Below are 17,774 nucleotides of genomic sequence, written 5' to 3'. Positions count from 1 at the left end.
TTACACCACAGCATATGCTGCATAAAGGCTGAACCCCTCACTTTTGTAAGAAGGGTAAGTGTGAAGGGTTTGTATGTGATTCATTCCTACATATTATATTTGCTAAATGTCCTTACACTCGTATCAAATGTCAGGCATTGTGTTGCAATAAAATGCCATACCACAGGCATGACCAGCCCCATGACTTTCCCAGTGCTGTACTGGCACTTTAGCAGCAGGGGTGGTTGTGTGAATATGGGCAGCATGTAGATCCTAACCACTGCGGACGAATTCACGTCATCCCCATACAGCACCACTAAACAATTGACTATTGTGGCCAACACAATAAGTCAATAGGCTCTGACAAGACGTTTTTACATGATTTCATCATCATGCGTACAGTTGTGGTCAACGCCCCTTTGTTGACTTTTTTTCAACTATACTGGAAGATGATTGGTCCGTTTCGATGACGCGACCACCAGTATATATAGACAACTTTCCAACCGTTTCCTCCCCCTCAACCCCGGCTGCCAGTGCTGTGTGAGTGCGCGTGTGCCCTGAGCTCGCTCGGCACACATTCTATAAAAAAATAAAAATACAAAAAAAATTCAAAACATAAAAAAATAACACAAAAATCGTTTTTTTCTTTTTGTAACAACGGTGAAGCTGGATTAGACACTCGAGGACTGGACGGTAACGTATAAGAAAGGGCTACCTAACGTTAAAGACGAAAGACAATTTTTTTTCCCCCCAGTCGACGTGTTACTGGTCCAGAAGCGAAGCTAAGTAACGTTTATTTGCTTTTATCGTCGTGTCAAATTTGAATGACAGTTTTAATACCAGTACAAGTCGACATTGTGCCATTTTAACTTGCTCATCTTATAATTTTTTACTTAAAAACCCTTCAACTGACAAGCCAACGGTTGTTAACGTTTACCATCAGCATTCTGCCCCTAACTGACGTGACGTTAGCGACCGTGAGGGAACCAAGCGTTTGTACTGTCGCCGAAAACTTTTTTCGTTAAAATCAGGCTTCGTCCGAGTACTTTGCTAGCTTCCGCGGACAACGACGATGAACCCCAGTGCTCCCAGTTACCCCATGGCCTCCCTGTACGTCGGGGATCTGCATCAAGATGTGACCGAGGCCATGCTTTACGAGAAATTCAGCCCAGCCGGAGCTATCCTGTCGATCCGGGTCTGTAGGGACATGATCACCCGGCGTTCCCTCGGATACGCCTATGTCAACTTCCAACAGCCAGCAGACGGTAGGTAATTTCTTAAAATACCGATTAAAATGTATCAAATAAACGTTTGTGTAAGAATGACAGGCGCTGACAAGTGAAAGCTAGCGTCTTTCCACTACACGTGACTGCGGCCGACATGTTGTCGGTAGGGTCTCTCCTCAGTTGAACCTCCCAGCAGTGGCGTAGCAGAAAAGCACCACGTCCGCCCTGCCCTGCCCACCCCAGTCATGTAGCAGTTGACTGTTAGCTGCCAGCTGAATACTCAGTGCTTCTTTATCTCTGTCCTGTCAGGACAACACCCCAACTGTTCAGCCCAAAGTGCTGAAACGACCATCTAATTAAACCTCCCCAGAATGCTGGCCAGTCAGCCATGCTACATGAACATTCCTCTCTATCTTTTAAAGGGAAAAAAAATAGGTCAATCCCATAAAAAAAGTGTTAGAATATGTCACCCCTGCATGCTCAAGTAGCCAAATACTGACCCTGCACAAAACATTTTCTGCATTTCATTGATAAGAATATAAGTCTGCTTTTGCCTTCTGATTTTCTTGGGTGTGTTTCTGAGTTTTTACTGAGATAATAGCTAGATAATATGCCAAGTATAAAGGATGGGGCCTGCAGATCAAATCATCTGTCATGGTGCATGTCATTTTCTATCCTGGTAGTGAGTATATTATGGGATATGGTCCTTTTTTTCCACTGGAAAAGTAACTACATAGGGATGTCCTCTTTTCTGATAAAAGTACTCCGCAACATTGGTGCAAAATCCTCTATACACAGGAAACCATAAAACAATGGTGGCTTCATAAGATGAGAGATAATACAGAGGTAGTTTTGATAGTATGAGGGCAACAGCAAAATTCGGACAGTTTCTATGATGTCAGGTATTGGCTGACCCCGCCTAACACTGTTTTTTGTGAACTGTTTATCATCCGTTATTTCTTTAAATTGTATTTGATTTATACTCATTAACAATGCTGCTGGTAATTAAAATGGTCCAGTGACAGAGGGCATCGAAGATTATTATTAGAGCTGTAACAATTAGTCAATTAGGTTATGGGCTGACTGATGACACTGAGATTAATGATTAAGTCACACTTTTCAAGTGAAGAAAAAATCACCAAATGTGACTATTTGCTGGTTGTTCTAATCTTTTATGATAGTGAGCTGAATAATTTGTGTTTTTCTGAAACAAGACAAAGAATATGAATCTGTCAACTAAGGCTCTGAGGAACTGTGGTGAACTCTTTGGACATTTGTATATAAAACTGACAACTAAAAACAAGTAAAATAGTGTAAGGACATAATAATCAGATGAATCTGTAGTGACCAAACTGCCGTTATTTTTGTGTTACTGAGATTAAGTAAACTTTTTAAAATGTATACATGTCTAAGTTGGCAAGCTGCCAGAGAGATTGCTAATGCAGTTGTGCTTACTACTTGAGAAAGGCCTCGTTTGAACTTTTAGACAAGGGAATTAGGCCAGATAAATGCAGCAACACCCACTATCAAGCTGCCCTGGAGCAAAGGACTCAAAGGAAGGTGACACGTTGTACAGATGCAAATGTTTTACCACCATGACAGCACGGTGCTAAAACTATTGGCCATCTTTTTCTTTAGAAATAGCTTGGGTAAAATTTTGAATCATTATATGTGAGGGACTAGAAACCCCCTCTAGACTGTCAAATCCAGCACTTACTGGATGATAATACTAAATGCTTATATTAACTGATCTAACCCCTGCTCCTGTGTTCCTCCCCTCAGCCGAGCGTGCGCTGGACACAATGAACTTTGACGTGATCAAGGGGCGGCCTGTGCGCATTATGTGGTCACAGCGTGATCCCTCACTGAGAAAGAGTGGTGTGGGAAACATCTTCATCAAGAATCTGGACAAGTCCATCGACAACAAGGCTCTATACGACACCTTCTCTGCTTTTGGCAACATCCTGTCATGCAAGGTAAAAGACTAGTGGCCGACTCCCCTTCTTGTATCTAACGTGAAACTGGGGGGATGGTCAGCCGTCATTGTTATGGTATAGCATTGTGAGTTTAGGTGTCATTTGCATGTGTGTGGTTTGTAAATGTCCTAGAGTTGTTTGCACTACAGAGATGTGAAATACCTGCTCCCTTTGTCTGTTGCCCTGTAGCCTCAAAGCGACAGTTAGTAACTTTAATGAACATAAATTATTGTCATATCGGCTGAAATTGTCACTACATCCACAGACTATTATATTAGACATAGTCTGTTTAAAAATTCTCCCTCCTTCTTCTTCTTTGCCTCCAGTGGCATTTGCTAGAATCCACTATGGCAAATGGAAAATAACCAATATGCGCAGAGGAGTCTCTAAAGTAGGTGTCAATCATGTCAATCACTAACTGAACTGTGGTCACACTGTCAAAGAAGGTAGCGTTCCGTTACTGCATCGCCTGTGTCTCGCCTCAAATGTTTGCAAAAACATATTTTAGTGAAGTGTAAAGCTTTAAAATGAGAACTATGTGACCCAGCCGCCATGTTGGGAACAGTATAGCAAAAGCGCCAAGCAGAGAGGGTTAACAGTCAGAGTTGAGGAAATTCTAGATTTATTCCCTATACAAGGAACGTCACAATAGAAAGTCTGTTTCAGAGAGGAGACTAATGTTTCAGGTGTGATGCAACACAGTACAGGTTTAATATGCTGCATGTGTGTGTGTGTGTGGCTTAAAAGCAGCATGTGTTTTCTTTCTCTAAGGTGGTTTGTGACGAGAATGGCTCTAAAGGCTACGGCTTTGTGCATTTTGAGACTCAGGAGGCAGCCGAACGAGCCATTGAGAAAATGAATGGCATGCTGCTCAATGACCGAAAAGTGTAAGTGAATGTTTTAACTAGTTAAACTTTGGTGCATACTAATGTGTGAAATGGGGAAAAAATACTCCTTTTTTGTCAATTAATACTGCACTTGGTGTGATGGAGGGTTGCAAAGTGATGCTTGAGCACTTTTAACAGATTCAATCAGTTTTGCTTTGCAAAGATGACTGAATAAATAAATTTGTAGCAAATGAAGACATGCCCTATTATGTGCGTACCTCGCATAATACCACAGTGTGTAATAACACTTAGAATAGGCTCATACAGTTTACTAAACATACACAATTGGCTTAACAGTTGTGATGAGCAGAATGTTTTATTATTCTTATAAGTAATGTAGTTAATGTGTATCAAATTTTTTACAAAATGTCTGTTTCAACACAGATTTGTGGGTCGCTTCAAATCTCGCAAAGAGCGCGAGGCTGAGCTGGGTGCCCGAGCTAAGGAGTTCACAAATGTCTACGTTAAAAACTTTGGTGAGGACATGGATGATGAGAAGCTGAGGGAAGTCTTCAGTAAATACGGTCAGTCAAAGAGACATACATATTCAGTGTTTAATCCTCTTTAGTTAAACATTATGGGGTAAAATGTAGTCTCTAAAGGTAATCTCTCTGTTGTCCAGGAAACGCCATGAGCATCCGTGTCATGACAGATGACACCGGAAAGTCTCGAGGCTTCGGGTTTGTCAGCTTTGAGAGGCACGAGGACGCCCAGAAGGTAAGAGTTGTACCAACCACCTGGAAATGTCCACTGTCTCCTGCCCCTGTTTTGACTCAGTTTCTTGTTTGCTACAGGCAGTGGACGAGATGAATGGGAAGGAGTTCAACGGCAAGCTCATCTATGTCGGCCGTGCCCAGAAGAAGGTGGAGCGACAGACGGAGCTGAAGCGTAAATTTGAGCAAATGAAACAAGACCGCATGACTCGCTACCAGGTCCATATCCTCTTTCACATTCACAAAAAGTTATTGTTCAAAATATTTTCTCATGGTTCAACGGCCGCCTCCAAACTTTCCCTTCTGTCCTATCGTCTAGTCCTGTATATGGAAAGACTGCAGCTTTGTCAAATTCAGTGCTCCCTCTTTAGTAGGTTGCACTGGCCAAAATGGCTGCAACAGTGACTCTGTAGTTCATGGGCCCCACAATTCTCACTGTGGATCCTGGGGATAGATATGTGTTACAGACAAATACATGAAGTAAACAATAAAGGAACGTTTTCCAGTCCATCGGCATTGGATTATTCCTGCCTAATATGTAGTGTTTTCAAAAACTAGTTTTGTTGTATTTCCAGGGTGTCAACTTGTACGTGAAGAATCTTGATGACGGAATTGACGATGAACGCCTGCGAAAGGAGTTCGCACCATTTGGCACCATAACCAGTGCTAAGGTAGGACCTCAGCAGTTTACTTATCTCCTGTAATTAATGGACGGCTAAGAAACTACTTTCAGTTGTTGGGGTCCAGATTCATTCATTAGTTTCACTGAACTTTCTTGCTCTCAGGTCATGATGGAGGGCGGGCGCAGCAAAGGTTTCGGCTTTGTCTGCTTCTCTTCCCCAGAGGAGGCCACCAAAGCAGTGACGGAAATGAACGGACGCATAGTAGCCACCAAGCCATTGTATGTGGCCCTGGCCCAGCGGAAAGAGGAGCGTCAAGCCCACCTGACCAACCAGTACATGCAGCGCATGGCCAGTGTGCGTGCAGTGCCAAACCCAGTCATCAATCCCTACCAACCAGCCCCACCCTCTGGGTACTTCATGGCAGCCATACCTCAGGCCCAGAACCGTGCTGCTTACTACCCAGCTGCTGGGCAGATGGCCCAGCTCCGCCCGAGCCCACGCTGGGCCACCCAAGGTGTCCGACCACAGCGTGAGTATCTCGCCCCTTTTAAACTGTCCTTCCATCGTTGTTGTCATTTTAAAAGCATGTCAAGACACAGTGAAACAAAAACAGACATCTCTACTTGTACATGAGGCCCCTGTGTTTTTGTGTGTTCACAGACTTCCAGAACATGCCAGGTGCTATGCGTCCCTCAGCACCACGCCCTCAGACCTTTGGTGCCATGCGGCCGGCCTCCCAGGTGCCCCGTATGATGTCTGCCCAGCGCGTCGGTCAGTCACCTAAACTCAATCAGTAGTCTGTCTAGCTGGACATCAAATGCAGTTCATCTGTTCAGCTGCTATTTGTGTCTTTGTGTTTATGTTTGTCTGCCTGTTGGCTCCTCTTGCAGCAGCCCAGACCATGGGCCCCCGACCAGCCACCGCAGCAGCCAGCGCCCCTGTGCGTGGAGTCCCTCAGTACAAATATGCCGCAGGAGTCCGCAATCCCCAGCAGCACATGCCCGCCCAGCCACAAGTCCCCATGCAGCAGGTAGGGACGCACATTTTTTTTTTGTTGTTGTTAGACCAGACCTACTGACCTTTTCTGCCCACCACATGACAGAAAAATATGAAACTGATTGACTTTTAATTCCCTGTGTCTCACCCCTCAGCCTGCTGTTCATGTTCAGGGACAGGAGCCTCTGACGGCCTCCATGCTGGCCGCTGCTCCACCACAGGAACAGAAGCAGATGCTGGGTAAGTGTCAGCAACAACTCTCCATGACCACTTACCATATTAGCATTTGTTCTGCCTTCATACAGTCAAAATGTGCTAACTCTGTCCCCGACTAAGAAAAACATCCCCCCACTATACTATGTGAGCTGTACATTGTATGTAACATGTATTGACATGGTGTTGTCTCAGTAACTGGCCCTCAATAAGTGATAATTCCTTTCTGTATTAAATCCTCTGTATCTGTCACTCCTGCAGGTGAGCGTCTGTTCCCACTGATCCAGGCCATGCACCCAAGCCTGGCAGGGAAGATCACTGGCATGTTGCTGGAAATTGACAACTCAGAGCTGCTCCACATGCTGGAGTCCCCAGAGTCTCTCCGCTCAAAGGTAAGTACTTAAGTTCATTAATATTAACAACATCCCTGTGGTTGTTTCTCTGAGTTCACCGGGACTTAATATTAAAATGGCAGAGAGAAGCAGAGAGCACTCTCTGTTCCTGATATAAATGTTCCACCAAAGGATGTGTTTTAGTGCAGTCTTCACTAGTCGGCAGTCATTTTCAAACTACAGAAAGGTGGATCTTGTGGAAGCAGAGCACTTTTGAGATCCCACCATGATGTTGTGGTGTTGCTAACATTCAGCGACTTAATCTTTGCAGGTGGATGAGGCGGTGGCTGTGCTCCAGGCCCACCAGGCAAAGGAGGCCGCTCAGAAGACTGTGACAAATTCAGCTGGTGTCCCGAGTGTCTAAACATAAGGTATTACTAGTTCTCCAGAGCTGAGGACAGCTGCCACACACTTAAACGTCCTACTAGCTGTGTGTATAACTGTTGGTTGTGAACTGTCCCCACCATAAACATATACAATAGTAATCAGTATCACTGATTGTACTTTCATGTTGTTTTCACAGAGTGGGGAACCTCGAGACTAGCTTCACCGATGGACAAAAGAATTTAACAGTGAAAAAATTGAAAATACACAAAACAAAGTAAAAAGAAGTGAAATGATATATTAAAAAAATACAGATGGTAACAAGTCTCCAGCCAGGCCTATAATGAACAGAAACAGCAGGCCTGATTTGCTGAGTTAAAAAGAAAAAAACACACAAAAAAAGAGAAAAAGTTAAAATACAAAATGACCCGTTTGAGGGGTTTTAGAGTTCTGTGACAACATAAAGTTTGAGCATTCCTTTTTGCCATTTTATCCCTTTTAAATGTTTGAATGTTTTGGCTGCAGAAGCCTGTTGTTGTGAAATTTCCCTTCACCTTGGCTTGCTTGAATAAAACTTATAAAATAATTAGTTTGTGTCTGTTTTTGGTGTCTGCCATTTAAAAATAATTCAGAACTCCAATGGTAAAGTGGTCCAAAATACAACGATCATCAATGGTGCCCCCAGTTTATACAGTGGAGGTTAGATGGGGCCCCTGAAAGTCTTGGTGGCACATCAAAAGTAAAAACCATAACTGAATGTCAGGAATCTGATTTTGCTGTGGAAGTTCATAGGCTCGTACACTCACACAAAAGAAATACACACAGTGAAGTTGTGTTTCAAACTTTAGTTGTGCTTTGGGACAGAGAGGACAATATCAACAGTATACCTAAACATGTTAGGCTGTTGCATCTTTTGGAAAGACCGTTAGTTTAGTCGTCAGTGGCCTTGGTCAGGCCTGTCAGCTGCTGGATGATGGCCTCCATCTGCCTCTGGAAGTTACCCATGTGAGACTCGATGTCAGTCTGCAGGTTGGCAGCCAGGGGCTGGATCTGCTCCTTCATGTGAGTGGCAACAGTCCTCAGCTGCTCCTCAATCTTAGTGACCACAGGTTCCAGCTGGGTTTTGCTACCCTGCCCCAAGGTGCTGTAGGGTACAACATGATGAACCACCATATATAAAAATCAGTTGGCATCATGTGTCCTGGGCTCGTAAAGATAGTGATAGTCAAAGTGTCTGAGGGGCTTTGTGCTTTTATGAATAGCCCCAAATTACAAAACATCAGTGTATCCTTTCTGGACCCCAGGAAGAATAGTCTTCACTTTGGGAAGACTAATGGGGATCCATAATAAAAACATAAAAAAAAAAAAACAAAAAAAAAAAACTTTGATCATTTGCTTTTACTTCACATGTACTTAAGTGTGGAAAAAAAAAACAACTCACTGCTAAATACTGCAATATTAGTATTTGTATCCGTGGAGGTCAAGGTGTCACTGTACTCACTAAGCCTGGTCCGTCAGGTTGTTGTTCTGGGTAATCTCAGTCAGTGCCTCCACCATCTTGTCTCCGATCTGCTTCAGGTGAAGCTGTATCCCGTCAAGGCTGGGAGCAGCTATCGGGTGTGTTTACAAAGACAGAAGTAAATGACGAAGTATGTTTTATTTACTACTGTAATTAAAAAATAATAGTGTGAAGGTCATACCTTGTGCCAGAGCGAGCATGGCAGCCGCTACAATGAGGGAGAATTTCATGGCTGCTGAGAGGAGAAGACCTACAAAGACAAACCAATATTAGGTATAACCTGATGTTAACATGTTCAATATATATAATCATACCCACGCTGACTGAAAGCACCGTCCATTTTTGTCGTCATGCTCAACTTTAAAGGGAAATTTTGGTTTATTTCAACCTGTCTCCTATCGTCCTAAATTTGTTTCAAGTGACTATTAACATTAAGATAATAGTTAGCATGTTAGCCGTTAGCCTAGATACAGCTGGGGTGCATAGTAGCGTCAGACCTGTTAAAGTAAGTGAACGGGCATACTTCAAGTGCAAAGTTAGTCCACTAAACAAGCTTTTTCCCCACAAAGACCGCCTCATATCATTAGGATAAATGTCAGAGAACATATAGAAAACGACATGCTAACTATTATTTTTATGTCACTAGTCACTTGAAACAAATTTAGGACGATAGGAGACAGGTTGAAATAAACCGAAATTTCCCTTTAACTTTGACAGTTTTTTCTTTTTTAATTCAAAATGATTTTAAGCCATTAGGATGTTTCACAAAGCTGAATGTGAGAAAGCCTCCTGTTGCTTACTCAGATGACTCACTGATCAAAGTTCTCACATTTTCTAGGAATCCAAGCCCAGCTTTTTCATCATCAGGTAATCAATGAATATCTTACAACACTGTTGTCCAAACTCCCACACATTAACTTTGAAAGTTTGTCTGGCTTATCAGAGACACTGTGTCAACAGCACCAGTAAGTGAACCTTCAAAAAACGAACCTCTGCTTTGACTCAGAAGCAGAAAACTGAACAGGATTCTCAAACTAACATGACTGAGGGTGGCAGTAGCTCAGTCTGAGGGGACTTGGCTTGAGGTTGTAGATTCATGTCCCCGCACATATGTGAAACGGGAAGTATGAGGGTCCTCCACCAGAAAATTCTGAGTATCAAACACTTAATTTCCAGCAATTTGTGCATTTTATGTATCAATTTATGGTGTGAATGTCTTTAATTTTGTCAAAATAAAAGTCCTCTGCTACTTTTACGTTTTCCCTGGTGGGGACAAATGTACATGTATGCAATATTGAGGGGGACGTCCCCCCTGAGTCCCCCATGAAATCTACACCTGTGGCTTCTTCTGAGCTTTTTGTTGCCCCATAACAATAAAAACAATAGATTGATAGAGATTAGGCCATAACTTTACATTAAAGTATGACTTAAAACTTAGTATATATATAAGATTCATATATATATGATTCAGGAACACCACCATTTTCAAGAGAAAATCTTACATGTTGGTTTGTGTTTTGTTCATATTCAGTTCTCCCTTTGCCATTATTCAACATCAACTCCCTCAATAAATCTGGCAGTTTTACATTCAAGAAGAATTCATGAAATTGTGCTGCTGTATCAAATGCAGTTTAAGCCTGTAAGAAACAGAGACGAAGAGTTCGACTCACGTGTGATGCAGGAGAATTCGGGCTGGATAGTGACTTCCTGTAGGACTCACTCTTCTTATAGTCCCTCACAGTGATGCAGCGTTGTCGTAGGGTGAGTCTGATTTGACAAGATAAAGAAAAAAATAAACATTATTGGATCACTGCGCCAATGAGGGAATTCCAGCTCAGTCTGCCAGCTGGGCAAGAAACCAAAGTCCATCAGTCCCTCTGCTGACACTCCAACAAGTCTTTTTTGCAAGTTAGATGGTGTGCTGGAGTTTATCTGAAAACTGGTTGATGGTGATTTATGGTTTTCAGTGATGTCCACACAACTGTTGGATAGCTTGCCATGAAATTTGGAACAACATTCATGCCCCCCTCAGGATGAATTACAATCAAACTAATCATCCCATGACATATCGGTCCAGTTAATACCTGAAATAACATAATGACATCCCATCAGCCTCAGCTGTCCTTTCCACTTTGTGTTAATTAGCGAGCGTTAGGATGTTAAACTAAGATGGCTGAACATCAGCATGTTAGCATCAAGCGCAACTCACAGAGCTGCTAACATGTCTGTTACGTACTTCCTGAGACCTGGTAAATCATATCTGTCCTCTGTCTGGGACACGACACTGAGGCCTTTATTCCAAACACCATGCATGCAGCCTGTTTGAGTCCTGATGTGCTGTGTAAAGCACATCCTGAACTCTTGATGTAACACACATGAGGGTGTGACCAACACAACACATCTGTCTTTTCAACAAAGCAGAGAAAGGCCAAAACATATTGTATGGCAGAGGAAGATAAGTGATCAGATGTTTAAGATACATTATTTCTGTTCTTTCAGTGGATGTCCGTGGAGTCTTAACTAGATTATATTAAGATTTTAAAAGTGTATGTTTATTTTAATCTTTTAAAAATACACATTTTAACTCATGTCCTTCGTGGAGGACGGTGGGACTTGCCTCTTGTCATTTTTAACCATCTTCCGTAGTTTAGAAAACAAAACAAAAACCCAGAGCCAGGCGGTACAGCAGGATGTTTAAAGCTCACCCAGCGCCCATTTTGGATTAGAAGTACCATGTATGGGGCTGTCCAGTAGCTCACCAAGCAGAGTGGGCACCCCATGTACAAAGGTCATGTCAATCCTGCAGCGGCCATGGGCTTGATTCTGACCTGCTGCCCTCTGCTGCATGTCGTCCCCTCCATCTCCCACCCTCATTCTCAGCCTATCCCATCTAATAAAGGCACAAAAAGGTGTAAAAATAACCTTAAAAAAAGAAGTAACATGTAAACTTGAGTTTTGAAGTTTTTGCTATTTAATACAGATTCAAGGAAGAGCTAAACGAGATTATTTTTAGTGTACACACACACATGCATAACCACACACATTATGTACAACCAGTTAAAAGCACGCACAATATCTTTATGACATTTCTTGAAAAAATGAAAATAAATTAAATTGAATTAAATAAAATTAAAATTAATAAAATAAATGTAATTAAAATTAATTTTAAAAAAAATTATGTAAATGTGCTGTACGTTACTGTAATTAAATGTATTTTTTGTGGAAAAGACCCACTATAAGGGACATGGTATAAAACTGAAATAAATAAGAAACAATAAGAAGCAAATAAAAAAGAAAAAAAATCTTTATATGTATCTTACATCCTGATTACTTTTGTAAAAAAGAAAGAATAAAGAAAGAAAGGAAATAAATTCCAACTTTTATTTTCCCCCAGGTTTCAGGTGGATATATTTAAACATTAATTATGAGCATTTATGTCTGCCCAAATAGGTAATTACTGAATTAAGAGTAAGAGTTCAGTTTCCTGTTTGAGAGTAAATAGGCTACAAAACCTTTCCTTTTGACATTTAAGACTTATTAGTTTTAATGTAATGAACAGACATTCTCTAGCTGTTCTTATAACACTCATTCATGTGAATGTATCCATCTGCCTCTGGTTTACATCCAGCGGGGTGTTATTGCGACCGATCCATATTTACAGCTGCTGTAAATTCATTAATTCTTGTTCCCATTCCACCCCAGTCAGTCATAAACAATTCAACATGGGGGGAAATAGAAATACGGGGGAAATATGTGAGCAGGCGACATAAACAACACGAGCTGTTTCATAAAATCTGGATGACAATCCTGTGAGACTCTTTTCATCTCGAGGGAAAGCTCTGCACTGGAGTTTTAAAAGTCAGATTTTGACTATAAAGCGTTGATCAAAACCAGATGTGGGAATGTATTCTCTCTGTCCGCAGTCTGTTCACCGCTGGGCCGGACTCCCCCTGTGGAAACAGCTTAGGTTGTTTACATCCCTCAAACCCATCCTCTAAAAGTGGAAAAAAGAGAGAGCTTCAGACGTGGAGCCATCTCTGCTGTGGTATGCAAGGCATGCAAGGATGACACAGACCTGAGTGCTGCATAAACTTTGCAGCAGGAGGAGGTGGTAAAAACAGTTTGGTCGTACAAATGATAAAGCTTACCGTATTAAGGGTAAGCTAGTACAAAAACATAAAGTCAGAGGAAAAAATTGAGGGCTGCAGTCTTCTTGGGATAGCCAGGATTAAGTTATAATAAAAAAGTCCAATTTATTACGAGTAATAAAATCATGACATAAAAACGATTTATTATTTAGGGATCTGATATTTTAAAGGCCGAAATTCACAGGGTCACTGTTAAAAACAAGGGGTGGAAGAGACTGACGGTGTATTTGAATTAAGTTGTCATGATTAGTGGCTGAAGGGCGTGATGATGAACGTGCTGTTGGTTTGTGGTGGGAAATAACAGTGGAGATGAAAGAGGGTATGCCAGTAATTTTATCTGAATAAACAGTTTGAGTGGGGAGATGGACCGGTGAGAGTGGCAGTACCTGGGGTGGGCAACAGGTGGAGCTGGCGCAGGAGATGGTGGTCTGAGAGGCAGGAGAGGAAGACGGGGGTAGAGCGGGTGTGTGGGTGTAATCAGAAAACTGTCATGCACGTGTGGATGATTGGACTGCATACTGAATGTTTGATCGGAGCATTTGGTTTCCTTGTGGGCTTGGATGAATCCCATCTCTGCTAAAAAGTTCAGCGCGGTCCCAGAACAGGTTAAAATTGTCTATAAAATCCATGTTGTGGGAATTGCAGGTGGACTGGAGCCGGGTATGGAGGTAGAGCATATGGCTAAAATGTTCAGATCCGCAGCCAAACGGGAGAAGAGGGCCACTGATAAAAACAGACTTTCCACAATCCTTAACATTAAAAAGGAGATTAAAATCAGCTAGGGTGCGCTCAGACTGGGACATGTTGTTGCAACCAACATGGACAACTATTTTTGTGACAGAAGTGGGGAGTGAGGGCAATATGTCCAGAAGTTTATTGTGTATGAAGTGGACTGTGGCACCAGGGAAGCAGTGAGTGATGGCACTGATGAAGCGGATATCCCTGGTTATGCTGTCACCAATGATTAAAGTGGTAGGGGGGAAAAGAGGGTGAGGAGGTGGTGTATGTGGACCAGTTGGACGGGTTGCCGGACGCTCAGCTTCCACCGCCTCTGTGGAGGACGGCGGTTCAGGACTGGAAGGTGGTGGCCCGGCCAGGGGGAGCCCTCCCGACCGTCTGATGACAACCTCCTGCACATTGGCGTGCACAGACTTTTTGAAGGGTAGGGGTGAAAAGAAAAAAAAGGGCACATACAGCGCGTTCTCGCCACTGAAGAGGGCACTAAGTTCCGCGTGTTTTCGAGGGCACACTAGACATGTTTATATATTATACAAATGGCACATTATATAGCCTTAAAACAGACTAACTAGACAGACTACTCAAGTTAGTTTGTAGTTAGGATCAGCATCCACGAGAACTGTGTAGATTCAACGTTGGACCGTGAAGAACACACAGAGACATGGATGTATGAAGGAAATAAATCTGTGGGGGGGGCTGGGGGTCCTCCCCCAGAAAATTTTCAATTAAGTAGATGCCATTTCCTGTATTCTAGTGCATTTTAACACCATATTAGCTCCAGATAATCCAAACTGGTTCTGTGAGATATAGTTCTGGCTCAATATAGATCAAAAAAGGGCCCAACATAAAAGTCATTGCAACAGCAATGTTTTTACCAGCCAAGAGGGCAGTTTATCATGTTTTAACCAGCCAAGAGGGCAGTTTAGTGTGTTTTTTGGCTGCCAAGAGGGCACTTTAGCGCACGTTTTGGCTCCCAGGAGGGCACTTTAGCGCGTGTTTTGGCTCCCACGAGGGCACTTTAGCATGCGTTTTGGCTCCCAGGAGGGCACTTTGGCTGCCAAGAGGGCACTTTAGTGCGTGTTTTGGCTCCCAGGAGGGCACTTTAGCACATGTTTTGGCTCCCAAGAGGGCACTTTAGCGCGTGTTTTGGCTCCCAGGAGGGCACTTTGGCTGCCAAGAGGGCGCTTTAGTACGCGTTTTGGCTCCCAGAAGGGCATTTTGGCTCCTAGGAGAGCACTTTAGCATGTGTTTTGGCTCCCAGGAGGGCACTTTAGCGCGTGTTTTGGCTCCCAGGAGGGCACTTTGGCTGCCAAGAGGGCATTTTGGCTGCCAAGAGGGCACTTTAGCGCACGTTTTGGCTCCCAGGAGGGCACTTTAGCACATGTTTTGGCTCCCAAGAGGGCACTTTAGCGCGTGTTTTGGCTGCCAAGAGGGCACTTTAGCATGCGTTTTGGCTCCCAGGAGGATACTTTGGCTCCCAGGAGGGCACTTTAGCGCGCGTTTTGGCTCCCAGGAGGACATTTTGGCTGCCAAGAGGGCACTTTAGCACGCGTTTTGGCTCCCAGGAGGGCATTTTGGCTCCCAGGAGAGCACTTTAGCATGTGTTTTGGCTCCCAGGAGGGCACTTTAGCATGCGTGTGGGCTCGCAGGAGGAGAGGACATTTTGGCTGCCAAGAGGGCACTTTAGCACGTGTTTTGGCTCCCAGGAGGGCATTTTGGCTCCCAGGAGAGCACTTTAGCATGTGTTTTGGCTCCCAGGAGGGCACTTCAGCGCGTGTTTTAGCTCCCAGGAGGGCATTTTGGCTGCCAAGAGGGCACTTTAGAGCACGTTTTGGCTCCCAGGAGGGCACTTTAGCATGTGTTTTGGCTCCCAGGAGGGCATTTTGGCTGCCAAGAGGGCACTTTAGCGGGCGTTTTTCAACAATTGGGCCACAAAGGGGGGTAACCCCCCTTGCAAACCACTGCTCCTGCAGCATCCCGTGGCGGCTGTTCACCGTGGTGGAGAGACGAGCCGTCCGACCGGCACTGGGCGCAGGTGGAGGAGGTGGAGCAGCGGCAGGAGGAGAGGAGAGGAAAAAAATTCAAAACATAAAAAAATAACACAAAAATCGTTTTTTTCTTTTTGTAACAACGGTGAAGCTGGAGTAGACACTCGAGGACTGGACGGTAACGTATAAGAAAAGGCCTAAAAGACGAACGACAGAATTTTTTTCCCCCTCCAGTCGACGTGTTACTGGTCCAGAAGCGAAGCTAAGTAACGTTTATTTGCTTTTATCGTCGTGTCAAATTTGAATGACAGTTTTAATACCAGTACAAGTCGACATTGTGCCATTTTAACTTGCTCATCTTATAATTTTTTACTTAAAAACCCTTCAACTGACAAGCCAACGGTTGTTAACGTTTACCATCAGCATTCTGCCCCTAACTGACGTGACGTTAGCGACCGTGAGGGAACCAAGCGTTTGTGGCGGCTGTTCACCGTGGTGGAGCGACGAGCCGTCCGACCGGCACTGGGCGCAGGTGGAGGAGGTGGAGCAGCGGCAGGAGGAGAGGAGACGCCGGCCGTTGGTGAAGAAGACACAGCGGTGGTTGCAGGAGAGATGACGCCAGCCGCAGGTTGAGGAGACACAGCGGAGACTGCGGGAGTGTTGCCGCCGGCCGCAAGTGGAGGTGGAATAGCAGTAAGTAGGCCTATGTCAGAGAGACATACATATCCAGCGTTTAATCCTCTTTAGTTAAACATTATGGGGTAAAATGTAGTCTCTAAAGGTAATCTCTCTGTTGTCCAGGAAACGCCATGAGCATCTGTGTCTTGACAGATGACACCGGAAAGTCTCGAGGCTTCGGGTTTGTCAGCTTTGAGAGGCACGAGGACGCCCAGAAGGTAAGAGTTGTACCAACCACCTGGAAATGTCCACCGTCTCCTGCCCCTGTTTTGACTCAGTTTCTTGTTTGCTACAGGCAGTGGACGAGATCGGACGAGAACAAGACCGCATGACTCGCTACCAGGTCCATATCCTCTTTCAAATTCACGAAAAGTTATCGTTCAAAATGTTTTCTCATGGTTCAACGGCCGCTTCCAAACTTTCCCTTCTGTCCTATCGTCTAGTCCTGTATATGGAAAGACTGCAGCTTTGTCAAATTCAGTGCTCCCTCTTTAGTAGGTTGTACTGGCCAAAATGGCTGCAACAGTGACTCTGTAGTTCATGGGCCCCACAATTCTCACTGTGGATCCTGGGGATAAATATGTGTTACAGACAAATACATAAAGTAGCCTAAACATTTTCCAGTCCATCGGCATTGGATTATTCCTCCCTAATATGTAGTGTTTTCAAAAACTGCTTTTGTTGTATTTCCAGGGTGTCAACTTGTACATGAAGAACCTTGATGACGGAATTGACGATGAACGCCTGCGAAAGGAGTTTGCACCATTTGGCACCATAACCAGTGCTAAGGTAGGACCTCCGCAGTTTACTTATCTCCTGTAATTAATGGATGACTAAGAAACTACTTTCATTTGTCGGGGTCCAGATTCATTCATTAGTTTCATTGAACTTTCTTGCTCTCAGGTCATGATGGAGGGCGGGCGCAGCAAAGGTTTCGGCTTTGTCTGCTTCTCTTGCCGGGGTGAACTGGGGCCTCGTCCATCAGGATGGTGAAGCGGTTGGAGAGCTCAACAGGTGGAACTCTCCCCGCAGCCAGATCTCCCTTTCAGCCACGGCGCACCTCTGTCCAGGATGACCCGGACGGCTTTGGGGTGGAGGTATGGACCGGGAGGAGCCCAGTTCCAGTACCAACCACCGGATCAGGTGGTAACTCCGGCAGCGCCTCTCCGTCCCCTGCGGCAGTGGTGGTGGTGGTATCCAGTGCTCCTGCAACCAGCTGTCCAGCGGAGGAGCCGCTCAACTCAGCTGCAGCGTCCCTCGGGCCAGTCAGTGCGATGTCAGCATACAGCGACAGCAGCCAGGGGAGCGAAGCTGCGGAGTCCAAGGCCACCTGTGACGGGGCGAGATGGATGGCAAGATAGGAGATGTGTTTCG

General features: G+C 44.3%; 2 protein-coding genes and 2 non-coding genes across 7 annotated transcripts; 3 read left to right on the top strand and 1 right to left on the bottom strand.

The window, feature by feature from the left end:
- Positions 1–498: 498 nt before the first annotated feature.
- On the top strand, positions 499–17,408 carry LOC125904481 (polyadenylate-binding protein 1A-like). Of its 4 annotated transcripts, none has more exons than XM_049601902.1 (14): positions 499–1,244; positions 2,988–3,181; positions 3,953–4,068; positions 4,453–4,592; positions 4,691–4,785; positions 4,863–5,000; positions 5,357–5,452; positions 5,567–5,933; positions 6,065–6,175; positions 6,298–6,434; positions 6,556–6,640; positions 6,875–7,005; positions 7,277–7,376; positions 7,529–7,915. In XM_049601902.1, exons 1-13 carry the CDS (start codon positions 1,052–1,054, stop codon positions 7,367–7,369), a joined length of 1,896 nt encoding a protein of 631 aa, XP_049457859.1. In that variant the 5' UTR covers positions 499–1,051; the 3' UTR covers positions 7,370–7,376; positions 7,529–7,915. The 4 variants fall into 4 exon arrangements, with proteins under 4 accessions (XP_049457859.1, XP_049457858.1, XP_049457861.1 ...); XM_049601901.1 differs by having other exon boundaries at positions 6,295–6,434; XM_049601904.1 differs by lacking the exons at positions 4,863–5,000; positions 5,357–5,452; positions 5,567–5,933; ... (4 more) ...; positions 7,277–7,376; positions 7,529–7,915 and adding exons at positions 16,696–16,743; positions 17,094–17,189; positions 17,304–17,408.
- Positions 5,119–5,254, top strand: LOC125905428 (small nucleolar RNA SNORA5). Its single transcript, XR_007451647.1, has one exon. It is a non-coding gene; the product is annotated as a small nucleolar RNA SNORA5 (small nucleolar RNA).
- LOC125904483 (type-4 ice-structuring protein LS-12-like) lies at positions 8,160–10,629 on the bottom strand. The gene is made up of 4 exons (XM_049601905.1): positions 10,519–10,629; positions 9,030–9,098; positions 8,831–8,939; positions 8,160–8,473 (listed from the first exon to the last, which is right to left on the bottom strand). Exons 2-4 carry the CDS (start codon positions 9,076–9,078, stop codon positions 8,260–8,262), a joined length of 372 nt encoding a protein of 123 aa, XP_049457862.1. The 5' UTR covers positions 9,079–9,098; positions 10,519–10,629; the 3' UTR covers positions 8,160–8,259.
- LOC125905427 (small nucleolar RNA SNORA5) lies at positions 16,862–16,997 on the top strand. Its single transcript, XR_007451646.1, has one exon. It is a non-coding gene; the product is annotated as a small nucleolar RNA SNORA5 (small nucleolar RNA).
- Positions 17,409–17,774: the final 366 nt, after the last annotated feature.

The sequence above is a fragment of the Epinephelus fuscoguttatus genome, linkage group LG17 (genome assembly GCF_011397635.1).
Source record: "Epinephelus fuscoguttatus linkage group LG17, E.fuscoguttatus.final_Chr_v1".
Lineage (NCBI taxonomy): Eukaryota > Metazoa > Chordata > Actinopteri > Perciformes > Serranidae > Epinephelus > Epinephelus fuscoguttatus.
Note: the sequence above shows the minus strand (reverse complement) of the source record. Positions and strands in the feature narration are given on the sequence as shown.

Excerpts from the sequence above, each read along its gene's own strand:
- LOC125904481 (XM_049601901.1), top strand. The coding sequence starts at position 1,052 with ATGAACCCCAGTGCTCCCAGTTACCCCATGGCCTCCCTGTACGTCGGG. Across the intron at positions 5,001-5,356 it reads ACCGCATGACTCGCTACCAG|GGTGTCAACTTGTACGTGAA; the intron begins GTCCATATCCTC and ends TTGTATTTCCAG. Across the intron at positions 7,006-7,276 it reads CAGAGTCTCTCCGCTCAAAG|GTGGATGAGGCGGTGGCTGT; the intron begins GTAAGTACTTAA and ends TAATCTTTGCAG.
- LOC125904483 (XM_049601905.1), bottom strand. The coding sequence starts at position 9,078 with ATGAAATTCTCCCTCATTGTAGCGGCTGCCATGCTCGCTCTGGCACAA. Across the intron at positions 8,940-9,029 it reads CATGCTCGCTCTGGCACAAG|CTGCTCCCAGCCTTGACGGG; the intron begins GTATGACCTTCA and ends CACACCCGATAG. Across the intron at positions 8,474-8,830 it reads AACCTGACGGACCAGGCTTA|CACCTTGGGGCAGGGTAGCA; the intron begins GTGAGTACAGTG and ends TGTACCCTACAG.